Source organism: Diadema setosum, chromosome 22 (genome assembly GCF_964275005.1).
Source record: "Diadema setosum chromosome 22, eeDiaSeto1, whole genome shotgun sequence".
NCBI classification, from domain to species: domain Eukaryota; kingdom Metazoa; phylum Echinodermata; class Echinoidea; order Diadematoida; family Diadematidae; genus Diadema; species Diadema setosum.
The window spans coordinates 30,477,696-30,491,760 of NC_092706.1; the positions used below are offsets into that span (position 1 = coordinate 30,477,696).

The 14,065-nt window shown below is 37.5% G+C and overlaps 1 protein-coding gene across 2 annotated transcripts in view; it reads left to right on the forward strand.

Moving 5' to 3' along the window:
• Positions 1 to 6,032: 6,032 nt before the first annotated feature.
• The window catches only part of LOC140245339 (uncharacterized), a 56,165-nt gene continuing 48,132 nt past the window's right edge, over positions 6,033 to 14,065 (forward strand). The window contains exon 1 of one of the 2 annotated variants that reach the window (XM_072324919.1): positions 6,033 to 6,065. In XM_072324919.1, the coding sequence (XP_072181020.1) occupies positions 6,041 to 6,065 (25 nt within the window). In that variant the 5' untranslated portion in view covers positions 6,033 to 6,040. Of the gene's footprint in view, positions 6,066 to 13,429; positions 13,553 to 14,065 lie in introns of those variants that run through there. The other variant, XM_072324918.1, reaches the window with a different exon arrangement.

The following is a 14,065-nucleotide window of genomic DNA, read 5'->3' on the forward strand; positions in this document are numbered from 1 at the left end:
ACACGCGAGTGCACTACTAGAAATCTGTATTATGAACAATACTACTTAAGTTTGTCTGACAGCTCTTCACGATTATTTCTTCTAGATTCATAGCTTCACGATTGTCGGCAGCACAGCTCAAAGGTATCTCAGCAGTGTATCATCTCCACCATGATTATGAAAGGGTTTATCGCAACCTTTTCGTCACCATCATAGCGCTTCAGGTTGAGAGGGCAGCTATCTACGAATAAAGTCCTGTTCCGTAAGTCACGACTGCAGTCCAACGATGTCTCAAGGTCATCAGTCTTGAAAATTGCACCATTTATTAAAAAAAAAAAGTTTTGAGATCTCTCTTCCACCTCCCTGATCAGACTAGGGCCTATACCATACGCTTGGAGTTAGAGTTATGAGGACTATGACTTATGACATTCCAAACCTAAAAAGTTGACCTGGGTTGTCTGAGTTTCGAATGCGGCATAGCAATCGTCTCCCTTGAAGTCGCAGTCTCCCAGACAATCCCTTTGCGCTGCTCGAAACTTACTCTTACCTTGTCTGATCTGACCGACTGTCTTCCCGCCTACACTCATCGTCGCGGTCTCAAACACCAAAACATTTCTCCATCGATCGTCTGCCCTGCCAGGAAGCTGAGTAGTTTTGTGAATGGAGAAGCTTTCTCATGCCACAGAATACACATTGGTATGCCACTTGGAGTGACTATATTATAGCCTAACTGCCTTTCATCGTGAGAGAAAGTATTCAAGGCTGTAGGAAAAACTGTGGTGAGTTTGACATATCAATTATCTGCTTATTATTCCACTAATTATGGTACATAGTCGCTAAATAATGTTATTGCTTAAAAGATTTCTTTCCAAAAATGTGAAAAGATTATACCTTTAGCAATTGTAACGACTTATGATTCCTTCAATAATGTAATTAATGCAGTCTGAAAGTACTCCGTATCCTATGAAAGACATGAACTTTTGAATTGTCTGTCATGTCGATGTTTTGTATGCTGATGACCATAACAAAATAGAGATAATTATGTGTTATCATTTTTTGTTTACAGAGTTACTAGTAAGATAATAGGCTTAGACCAGACAGGTAAGTGGGGGTTTAATAGGAAATGAATGAGAACACATAAAGGCGGAAACTCACAGAAAATGCCTGTCACACGACAAATTGACGAATTTTGCAGACGTTGTTTTCTGTTGCGTCTGTTTCAGACAGGATGTGACAAGTGTCAGAGAATTTTAGTCTGTGTCTATGTTATTTCAATGAAGATTAGTTCCTTCTGCTGTCAAAATTTATCACGTTAAACTTCCTTTAACCTTTCGAATTGCATTAGTAGCCCATAAACGTTCATCTCTTGGTCTCAGCCTGAAGGCTGTTGAAGTCACTCGAAAACGCAGTTATGTTAGATCTAGACAAAGGTGTTTATTCAATCCGAAATGATACATTCCACATTCGCATTATAAGATGAATGTGAAACAACTAACACTTTGTTCGGTTAATGTCGTATTGGTGTGTGCGATTATGATAATGCTCAGGGCGCTTTCAAATCTTGCTCAAAGTTGACAAGGGCAGAAATGCAATGACTCAAAATCATGTATTCAACAAAACGAATTCAGTGAGGGACAAGCTAGTATCCATTGCTAGTGAAAGATAATGGATCTCATGCACACACACACACACACACACACACACACACACACACACACACACACACACACATATATTATATATTCTATTAGGTACAACTTTACTACGTCTATTTTACAGACACTGTGATGTCAAAGTTTTGATGATCCTGTCACCATCAAAAGACTGAACAAATAATGTCATCATGACACTAAACTATTTACTGAAAGTGGTATTCCAACACCAAGGTCTACTGGAAATATCAAGTAAAAAGTCATCACAGGTGATCACTTTTTAAAGTATTTAGAGTTTATTATCAAGCCTATGTTTGCCTACATTAGTTCCTTTCATAAATTCATAGTTTTGCAAACCTGAAAGCAGCTTTAGACAGTGCTTTCATCAAGTAATCTTTTTGTTTCCTTCTTCCATGACAATAATGCTGAAGTTACAATCCGCACTGCTATTTGAAATAGGGCCTACCCAGTGATTTTCGACATTAAGAGTCGTGGTATAAGATATCGTACTTTCGGTATTTTGATGAACAATGAATCGCCGTTCAAAAAAAAAAAAAAAAAAAAAATCTTCAATAATCCAGTCATTGTGCACAACCTCAAAGTGATAATATTTCTTACAAGGGCATTCTCACCTTATGTAGAGCAGCTTGTTTTTTTTTTTTATTGTTTACTTTCAAAGTCTTTCATCGCGTTACTATCTTAACTTTACAACCAGGATGAAACTGTACAAAATATAATATTTGTTTGTTTTAACATGTTCAGGCATATAAGATAATCAGCTTTTACTACGCACTTTTTAAAATACAGAGGCTTATTAAGACTACACCCCAACAATAACTAAATAGGGTCATTAACAAAATGCTAGAAAATAATTTCAAGAGCTTTGATACCCAGTCCATATTGTATAACTTTATAAGTAGCAGAAATTCATGTTTTTATTGCTGTGTCATCCTTTCTGTAAAATAAACATAGGCTAGTCTTCGGTATACAAAGTTAAGAAAGCGTTGTCAAGCTTTTCATTGTTTTTTTTTTTTAATGAAATTACAACTTGTTTAGACAATGAATTCATATAGGCTTCCAATTTCATGTTTTTCTACATCTTGAATCCATGTTCACTAGCACAGCAGGCCCTCTTTCTGAAATGTTCAATTGTTCTGCCGGGTAATGCTATTCCTGCCAGGTTTGGGGTCAATCATGAGCTTTATTTTTTTAGATGAAAATATGGAAAGTTTATTCATGCAAGACAAACGAAGAAGAGACGAAATAGTGGAATTTTATTACTTACATTATACATAACAGGTAAGGGATAGGCCTATATACGTTTAAAGCTCGATCTGCACTATCATCCCGTTTACTGCCTGTACAAGTCTGAGGTTCTGTGGGCATTGCCGCCAGATATTGTATACGTTTTTTGTTTACAAGTGAAATACTTCAGTTAAGTCTTAATAACGAATATCACACCCAAATGTATTATTATGACGCGTGCATGATTTACAAAGCTCATTCAAGAAGGTTTTGCTGTGCAATGCTGTGATCACGCTAGCGGGATTGGAGGAATACTATATTGAGAACGTCCCGCTTTAGATTCAGTATCGCATCATCCAATTTTTTCATATCATATAGTTAAACTATATTGTGGTGTGATATAGGCCTACTGCTAACTGCTTCTTCAACGACACACGCAGAGTGGGGTCGATACGTACGATTTTGCTCCTTGATAATTCGGTGGAAAATTGCCTCTGCGAAAATTGGGGCGCCCTGGATATGCCCTTGAATTTTACAGAACGTGTAAAAGCTAGTTTATAAATATGTTTCACCTATATGGGCCTACATTTCAGAAAACATGTACATGACCAAGGTCGACCAGAATGATAATGCTGTGCACGTGACGCAAGATATAGGGGCTTCATCTATGAGTGAAGAATAATCTCGGCGATGGACATTATCATTAGCATCGTTGACTCTTTCTCTCACTGTATTACTTACAATATATTTGCCATAGAGACGGACAAACGCATGTTACAACAACCACAAAATTTCGGGAAATGCACGGCAACTCCCAACTACAAGTGGTGCAACTTTCCAGCCCTGGAATTCCGGAAATATTTACGTATTGCAATGTGACAGAGAGACATTTTTAATTTTGTGCGAACACAAAGGCCATGACAGTTGCAAAATGGTTTTGACGAGCCATTGAAATCGACCACATTGTACCAATCCAGTGAAAATATCCATTAAAAAAAAAAAAGGGTCATAAAAAAAAAAAAATCGAAAATATAGGGTGGTGGTGGTGGGGGGGGGGGGGGGGGTGGCGCCCGGGGTGCCCCATCAGAATCCGCTACTCCCAATGATATTATCAATGCAATATTTCCTACAACGCCAATTTTGTAGAAAATTGGTGTATAACAAAGTTAAAACCAGAAAATATTGTTACATATAGGCAGGTGGTGAACCAGGAATAGCGACAACCACAAACAAATAACACAGAGCTTTGTAGGCCCACTACAAGTTTTATACGTTGAAAACCATGATTCAAAGTCTCTGCAATAATAATGTCTGCACAGGAGGAGAAGTATTTAAGTGAATAAGCGTTGTTTTTTGGCATGTATAGAGAAAACCAAAAGTCTTGTATTTGCTTCGAAGTAGATTGATAAGCATTTATGTCTTTTGTTTTCTATATGAACGATCGACTTTACATGGTAATTTCGGTCAACATGGAAATCAAAAGATGACACAGTGAATCTTTAGTTTATCGAGCAGATTTTTTTTTTGATTATTTACATTCTTTACTTAATGTTTTATGGGAAGTATGATATGATCCTCTCAACGTGTGCTGCTGCAGAAACATTTAAAGTAAACATGAATTAGTTACTCGTTTCAAGTGATATATTGATAACAACGCAAAAATCTCTCAAACACAGACTATGAATGATACGGAATCTTGCGTGCCCTCTATATTCAAGAGTTCTTGAGATACTTTACATTACAAACTATTTCTACGTTATGCTTTAATGTATCTAATTCTATGTCCAATGATAAATCTTGTATTGATTAGGATACAGTATGATATTTTTCTCTTATACATTATTCATTTAATGACGAAGTTTTCATTCATTCATTGTCAATCAACCAACAAAAACTTATTTCACAATGTCAGTATCCAAATAGAAAGCAGTATTGACGTGAAAGATTGAAATCACACAAAAACAGTACTACTCTGTGATCAAAGTTTTGTGACCTGAAGTAAAACGATCAATAGTTTACAGATGTGCTTCCAGCATTGGATGGCAGAGGCAGGGTCGTAATAACGGGAGGGGGCTGGACGAGGCGGTGATATACGGTGCAACTTGTTTTGAGTTTCGACAAGTGTCTGTCCCTGCGAGAACTCTAACCTTGTACTGCCCTACACTAAAGTGAAATCCATACAGCTTGTCCAAATTTCTGAATTCGTCATCATCACTTTCAGATTAATCACATGCAGTGCAGGTATACGATACCTCTGACACAAGTCCATTGAAGGGTACATTGAAAAACGATAGACCTCGTGCAACAATGGGTATGAAAATGATTGTTATCAGTAATTACGTATGTATACAATGATACGATAAGGATGTTGAGTAGCAGCAGCGTGTTTTCGTGACATACACTGTGTTTGACTCGATGCGCTATATCAACCATTCGATGACACACTCGACTGATAGCATCGTCAAGGCTGATTGTAATATTTATTAAACACACATTTGTGTGACCCCACAAAACAAACAAAGTGCATTCCCTGCCTCATTTTGACAACCGCCGGACGAGCATCTAGCTGACAATCGCTCCTTCAAGATTTGATCAGGTTCAAAGGTTATTTCTCAACACAAATCTCAAATCAATAACAAGTGATAAAGTGTTGATAACTTCACAGAGATTGTAGCAGTGATTAAGTCATTGATACTGCCAGTTACAGTTGTTTAAGACCATTGGACGGACATTTCTTCAACGGGAGTAAAATGGTTAAGGTCTTGTTACCAACAAATCCCGGTGCATTGTTTCCAAGTCTCAAGGATTCTATGAGAGATCTTTCTTAAGTCCATTTCTATCGGTATTTGCATCTTCTCGTATTCAGTATCTTGTTGAATAGGGGCATATACCTATGTGCCCATTGATATGGGTGTTATAGGAGTTAACAGAACCAAACCGAACAAACCATTTGACGTCTTTTCACAAGGTTGCCATCAAAGCGGGCTCTGAATGTCACTTTCATCTCTCTATAAATAGTATAGTTTTGAGATAAACTCGTTGGTGGGTTTACGTAGATTGTAGTGAAGTGTGTACCAAACCTCAAGCTGAGTAAGTTGTTCTGTTACATGATAAAGATTCAGTTTGTCTATTCGAGAAGAGGACGTATATCACCTTGGATCATTATGGCGGAGACTACCCAGAACTCGCGTAAGTTTGACCCACACAATTCTATAGTGTATTGTGCAACGTGACTTTGATTTTTATAAAATGAAACCTACTATTGTTTTTTCTACAGCCGAAGAAAATTTCAGACGAAAACCATAGGGCCTACAGTTTTTATGTGATTATTTGCCAGCATCTTTAACATACTATTGCATTGTATCTTTATAGTCAGAACTATACATGCGGTGGCCAAAATGATAACTAGTTTGGCCTAACTGATGGAAGGAATCGAAAAGCTTGTTGTCTCGCATGACTATATGAAGGCAGTTAGGCGTAATTAAGACAGAGAAAATAAAATTGATCACTCATTACACAGCCTGTCGGTCGAGAAAACAAGTTTGAACGATAATTTTGCATTGTGAGAGGAAACGGCTCCAGGTGGAACACATTGCTTAAAGGGTGTGTACAGTTCTGGTCGAGGTGAGGATTTAGCTTCTAACGTTTTGCGAGATATTCAGAAACCACTCTATGAGATGTCGAAGAGCATGCAGTTCTAAGGGGTATCAAAAGTTTATTTGATGAAAATCGGTTTTGAAATGGCTGAGATATCCAAAAACAAGGTGAAACAAAGAGATCCTAATAAAGTTGTGGCAAGTCGCCTTTTATTATTAGCACTTTTTTGGATATCTCAGCCATTTGAAAACCAATTTTCATCAAATAAACGTTGAATCCTTCTAAAACTTACATGCTCTTTCATATTTCATAAGAGGCTTTTCATTATCTCACTTAGGAATGTTCAAAACATGAATCCCCACCTCAACCAGTAGTGTACAGTCCCTTTTACGTGTTCATGATCGTTAGGCCAATTTTCACTGTCAATTTCGTCGTACGTATTGAATGAGTGAATCAATCAAACAGTGAAGATATATCTTACTATAAATGACTGTTTTCACGGAGGTCAGACTAGGTCAGAATAGTATTATGTAGCCTGGTGACCCAGGACCCAGGACCACTAAAATCGATATTGCGCCCCAAAACATCATACATGTTATCTTTTCCTGGCCCGATCGGGCAACAAGTCCGTTTCATTTTGTTTCAGACCACGTTTCAGAACACTAACATTCAGATTTGCATGTGACCAGAAATATAATTATATCCTAGCTGTCTCACTAATTCTTCTGTCCCATGCACTCTCTTCTTTCTTTCTCTTTCTCTCTCTCTCCCTGTCTGTTGGGGATGATTTTTTTTTTTTTATATTGGTGATGGTGATTACATGCGAAGAGCAAAAAGCTCTAAAAAATTAAGAAGCCGAGACGATTGATTCTATGTGATATTGTAAGAAGTTCCATCTGATTGCTGTGCAAGTATAAGGATTATAATTATGTAAACTCAAGAAGACAGAGGACTGAAACATGAAGACCACGAAGTGTTATAAAGGCGAATGTAAATCATCACCGCTGGATCACGACAACGAGTGTGCTCTATCCCATCGTCGGAATGTGTATACCATTTTGAATAATATGACCTTGGTATAATACTTCTCCGCGCCTTAATAGTGAAATAAAAAAAAAATGGTGCATTTTAGAGATGTATCGTAAGTAATAAATTATAAAGAATAACAATAACAATAATGGAAGGTCAACTGAATAACTCGGATTTTATTTATTTATTTATTTATTTTTTTGCTTACTGAACATCTTTTGTATAACAGCAAGTTTTTATACTTTAATTATCATGTGACTTATACTGGTATTCGCTTTTGTAGTGAGCAATATACGATGTTTATAACGTTTCATATTTTTAACGTTCTAAAAAGTTCATTATCTCAAGACGAAGGAAATGTATATTTTAGAAAAGACACCTATTGTTAAATGGTTTAACTTCCGCAAAGAGAAAACACATTCTATTGCATCAACAACAACAAAAACAAACAAATTGACTTATCCACACACACACAAAAAAAAAAACAAGAAAAAAACAACAAACCAAATGACGGAAAAGATTACATAAAATTGGATTGCAGGTGAATGAGATCCTGAATATCAAGTGGCAAATCTATGGAAATAGATATAAACTGCATGAGCCATCTATTTCCGAGTTTACACGATGTTTTACACAAACTTAAGGTGCAAAGATAAAGAATTGAATTGAATAATTCACCCTTAAATGAATTCCTTTCACAAAAATACCCCCCTCAAATATATCCCTCAAGTTGGAGCCCACTTTTTTGTACATCCACCAGAAATGCTTTGAGGGCAGATTTTAGGCGACCATGTAGAGTAACTAGGAAGGTCAGACCAAGGTCAGACTAAAGTCAAATTGCTTAGCTGTCTGACTGTATGCGGAGTAAGGTCAAAGGTCAGTTCATGACTTTCGCTTCATGACGAGAACATGATGTGGAAAAAGTGATCAACATGATGGATGTATTTGCATTGTTTGTTTGCTGTTGTTTTCATTTTGCTCACCCATGCTGGCTGAATCGGCATAATGATATACATTCTTTGATATTGCAGTTTTATGGATCAATTTCTTTTCGCATCGAATGTAACTATTTGAAGTTGAACGAGAAAATTTGTTTGATATGGACAATGGACATCTACGTGTCTTACAATCTCGCCTTCCATTACTACCAACTTATTTATTTCTTAGAGTCATTAACATTATGATGAGGGAGGGGGCACCATGCAGCTTATGCAGTGATGTGTTGCTATATGCCATGACTGGTCTGGATTCATGTAGATTTAGACTGCTGATCGGGTATCCACTATATTTTTGTAAGTCTTGCTTATTTGGTGTTTGATGTGATGTGCATAACCCCATTTATCCCTCCTTCTTCCAAGATACAACGAGAGAAAAATAGTTAGTAGCAGAGATCTTTCATCAATTAAAGCAAGAATTTGCACCTATCTATCCGATCACGATGATTGTTGTGCATGAGGAAACTTTCGTTTTTAGCATTATTTGGGTAAAGAAGTAAAATATAATATTTTATCCCAGATTATCAAATCAACACAAACTCAAATCTTTCGTGCTGAAGTCCCTATACATGTAAGAATATGAATGCAAGAATTTTGCTAGCAAATTACTATTGTATATTAGTATCTTTGTATATTAGTATCTTTAAAGTCACAGACATAATATCAGCAAGAGATGTTAAGGATTTCATGAATATTTTATTTGTCTTGGACAAAATTGGAATAGTATTGCTTTTTGCCATATAAGTATAATAAGGTACTTAAAACTAGAACAGTGTGTCTGTCGAGCGAAGAGCATGAGAATGTTCTCCAATAGCTAACCAAATACTTCTTGTATTTGCCTTCGTCAGCTAAAAGCGGAAACTGGCTAGTTCAGCCGAAAAAAAAAAAGAGAGAGAAAAATCAATGCACAACATTTGGCGCGCATCATGTTATTTGCCATTCGTTCAATTTACCTATACAATCATGACGCAGGTGACTGTATAGTGTTTATGGTGGGGGAGGGGATGCTAACTCAAACATAAAGGATGTAAAGCAACTTTGGGAAAACTCTAGACACCAGTCTCCATAAAGCTACGTTTACGCTATGTTCCCTATGCGACCACGACAGCCCCGTTTGCCCGAAACACAGTGCGCCGTGGGTAGATGAGATATTTCCCTGTTTTCCTCCGCATTCTAGTCTCCTTCGTTCCAGTCCTCGAACCGGTGAAAGATTACTATCAGACGTTATTCTCCCGGCAACTGGTCGGGCTATAGACTATCAATATTTTCCGTCGTGTCCGTGACGGGCCGCCTCCAAGTTTAGTTACGTGCCGTCGTGTTTTGTTGCGTTCACCCCGTTTTATCACGGCATACAAGATTCCTCATTAGCACCGGGACTGCCGTGGCAAAATTTTTGACAGTCTAAAAATCTGACACATCCACGGCAATCACGGCCTGTCACGTTAGCCTATCCCGTTTTAAGACGTTGTTTCAAGTCCATCCCGTTTTAGCCACGGTGGTCTGAAACGTGGCTGCCGTGGCTGCCGGGAACATGGTGTTAAAACGGAGCATGATAATCACCCAGTGCTCCACTCTCCCTCCCTCTCTCTCTCTTTATCGATCCAACCGTTATTATTGTTGACGGCTTTTTATTGTGCTAATCAAGCCTATACTTCTGTATCTGATTTGTACACCACGCCTTATTGAATTTTTTGTAAAGATTGCCATTTTTGCTGAAAAGGAATAATTCCGTTTTTATTTCATTTCAAAACTCATAGATTACACTAAAAATAAATCGTTAATGTCTACCAAAAGAAAGTGTGGTAAACTTTCGTCTTAATTGTGTGCTCCTTAAATCGAGTCTAAGAGAGGTTTTCTGTGACGTGAATTCACTTCACACACTGGCTTCAGTCTGTGCTGCAGTGTGAGACAACGTTTTGTCATTTATTTATCAAAATCATCGTATTAAATACACTTGAAGTTGCCACGGTTAAAGGAATAACAGGGGCGGATCCAGGAATTCCGTAAAGGGGAGGCGCCTTTACATAAAGCAAGGGGGGGGGGATGGTAGCACCTCCCATTTTTTCTTTTTATTTCCTTTTTTTTAACAGAAAATAAAGAAGGCGCACGCCCGGTGCGCCCCCACCTGGATCGGTCACTGAATAATCAATTTGTACAAAATGTGCGACATACTACAGTGAGATCAATAATGTAGTCACACAATGTTCATTTAGTGCAGGAAGGTGGAAGTGTAGTACCTCCCCACCTGTTTAGTGTAACCAGCAGGGGTATTGTAAAATCAAATAAACTGTCGCCATTGCTTATAAAGGTTATCATTATAGTTCGGGTTAAGACATAACCTCAGGTATAACATTGTGTGTGTGTGTGTGTGTGTGTGTGTGTGTATGTGTGTGTGTGTGTGTGTGTGTGTGTGTGATAATGAGAAACCTCTTATATGAATTATGGAAAAACATGCAATTCTAAGAGGGATTCAACGTTTATTCGATGAAAATTTGTTTTGAAATGACGGAGATATCCAAAACAGAGCAATCGTAAAAAAAGTGGAACCCACCTGAATATTAGGATAGCTTTGCTTTACTCTGGTTTTGGCTCTCTCAGCTATTCCAAAACCGATTTTTATCCAATAAACTTTGAATTCCTCATAGAACAAGTTGCTCTGTATTATTCATAACAAGTTTCTTTACATCTCGCAAAAAGTTAAAAGCTCAATCCTCATCTCTATACCAATACTATACCATCCCTTTAAATGAGACCCGATTATCCGATCTATACTGCAAACGTGCCGACTTAATAACATCAGAAATTGATTTAAATCCGTATCGTATATTTGATAAATGATCTGTTATACAAATTGTAAAATTTCGAGAGGAATAAATTCCTTATTATCTCGTCGTATACACGATTATCATAATTATTGTGCATGCTTCCAAATGGAAAGAATAATAATGTCGTGTAAACTCGCATTGTCGATGTATTAATATCATTGAAGAGGGCGCCCTAACAACGAAACCAGTGCCGTATACTCATAGAGCTGTAATACTACTGTACTATATATAATAATCAGTACTTACAATGTATATAGTATACCATACGATCGTGAGGCAGGAGGACATGGTATGGGAACGCGATTTAAAACTATTAATGTGTTTGGTCAATCGACGAAATGCAGCAAAAGGTTAAAAAGGGGAAATGAACGAAACGGATCTCCTTTTTCCTCCCTGTAGAACTAGGGCTGTGATCAAATTGATTTCATGAAGTTCTTAAAAAAAAAATGCTACAAGCATAGCTTGATTTAATACACCAAATTGCTATCTCATGCACCATCCCTTTCATTGTAACTACAATTGTATTATTGTTATTGTATCACCATCATTCTTCTTCTTATTATCACTACTATTATTATAATTATTATTGTTGTCATAACATTAGTATCATTATTATTGTTGTTATCATTATTATCATTCATATTGTTATGATGATGATGATGCAATTGCAGAAATAAATAGATATCATATCATCATCATATCATAATATGATGATGATGATGATTATCATTATTCTAAGGATATGACCGGAAACATTGTGCACATATACATCTTTCTCGTATATCTCGTTTCATATTAATGTAACAAGATCATTGCACCCTTTTCCCTTAATTCCTCTCCATCTCTCCCCTCTCTCCTTTCCTATTGTTTTATGTGATTTTTCCCCCTCCGTCAAATGTGTCTGTATCACTAATGTGAAGTTGAATGCAGCTAAATGGTGTTTTATTCACCATTCTGTCTATTGTAATCCATGACCTTTTTGTCTCTAGAGTAACTCATAAAAACACAAGCCATGCTTTTCATGATGATTTTCAATTTCAAACAATTCTTTTTAATAATAATAACAGTTGATTTTTTAGAGCGCCTTTTCCACTTGATAAAAAGCGCTATGAGGTGTCATCTCTGGTCGTCTATAGGAGATAAAATATAATTTATAATTTTTTAACTTTGACTATGCTTAATTAACTTTTTTGTGTGTATAATTATAACAATGTAAAAGACGATAAGTGTCATCTGTTACTTGCTGTGTTGCTCAGTTATTAGTTTTTCGAATATGTTATATCGTATTGATTGAAAAGGAAATGTGTTTTGATTAAAGCAAGAGACTACTTTATAGAGAGATTAAAAGAAATGTTGCTGAATGTCCTGTGTAGCTCGTGCTCTACTTCAGTGTAAATGAAAATGGGGAGAACGCGAGCAGAAATTAAGAAAGAATATAGGGAGAGGAAAAAGAGAAACGATCTAACATTTCTAGATAGAGAGCGTCAAAATGTGATGGCCCATCTGCGTGTATTAGGACCTCTTTCTTTTACTTTATTTTGGATATCTCAGCAAAATAAAAACCGATTTCCATCTAAGAAACTTTTAATCAAAAAAAAAAGTTAAACAAGTGAAACCTGAATCCCCAGTGTACTATCCCTTGAAATTGTGGCATTTACAAAAAGTGCCGTTAGATACGTAAAAATATCCACTTTATATCTACAAATGTTCTTGTTTTTTAATTTGTTTTGCATCAAAATTAGGCCTTGATGCCTGTAAAATCCTGGTAAAATCAATCAGGGCTAAAAAAAAAAGTCTGCTACCCGGCTACCCGGCACAGCACAGCAGCTACGTAGGTAGGTACATGGCAGCACGGCACGTGCGAGCTCTTGCATGGATGCAATGCAGTAGAATCAAGGATCAGAGAGCGCGAGCTCGGCTTCGTACGTTTGCAGCAAAAACTACGCTCTTTGGTTTGGGCGCTCGCATTGTCGTGCAATGTAGGTATTCTATGTCACACAACACTGCGTTTCACCACTACCACTACACCAACCATTGACACAAGGATCCGGATAGGATCGGCCAAAGGATCGATCCCAAACAAACATCGTATGATCAACGTGTAGATTGGATTACCAGAAAAGTGTCCTGCAGAAATATCGACGAAATATCTGCGGAAAGGAAGGACCTCTCTGAGATTTACTGATCGAGGTACTTGGAAACAGAATGCCGCGAAAGAATGCTTCTCGGGGTAAGAACATCACCTGCGAATTTATGAAATAGGCAATTCCCTTTCGTAAATACCGTAGTTCAGGTTATTAAATGCTGGGCCGTGCTTGCGTAACGTTTCAATCAGTGTAGGCCTACCGCTACCACCATCCAGTGACAGTGTCAGGCTGTGACAAGTCTGCGGGGCGGGGAAGTTTGAGGATCGACCACCGTTGTGGCCCGGTGGCGGTAGTCACGGCTCGTCGGTTGGGTGGATGGCTTTCGCAGTTTCGGTGAATATAGTACAGTGTCCTTTCATTGACCCTGTAATATCAGTGAACTAAAATACAGGCTATAGGCCTATAATTTTCTAGTAGTAACAGGGTCTACTGTCGGATAAAGTTCACCAGGACTCAGGTCAGGAGGTGTATTAACTTGTTCATAGATTTCCACACCAAATAGACTCTACCGAGGGTCTAACGTTAGCTTTTTTAGAATCTAACGTTAATGTCATTCCTTGATCAACTGAACTGCTTTTACAGCTGTACTTTGATAA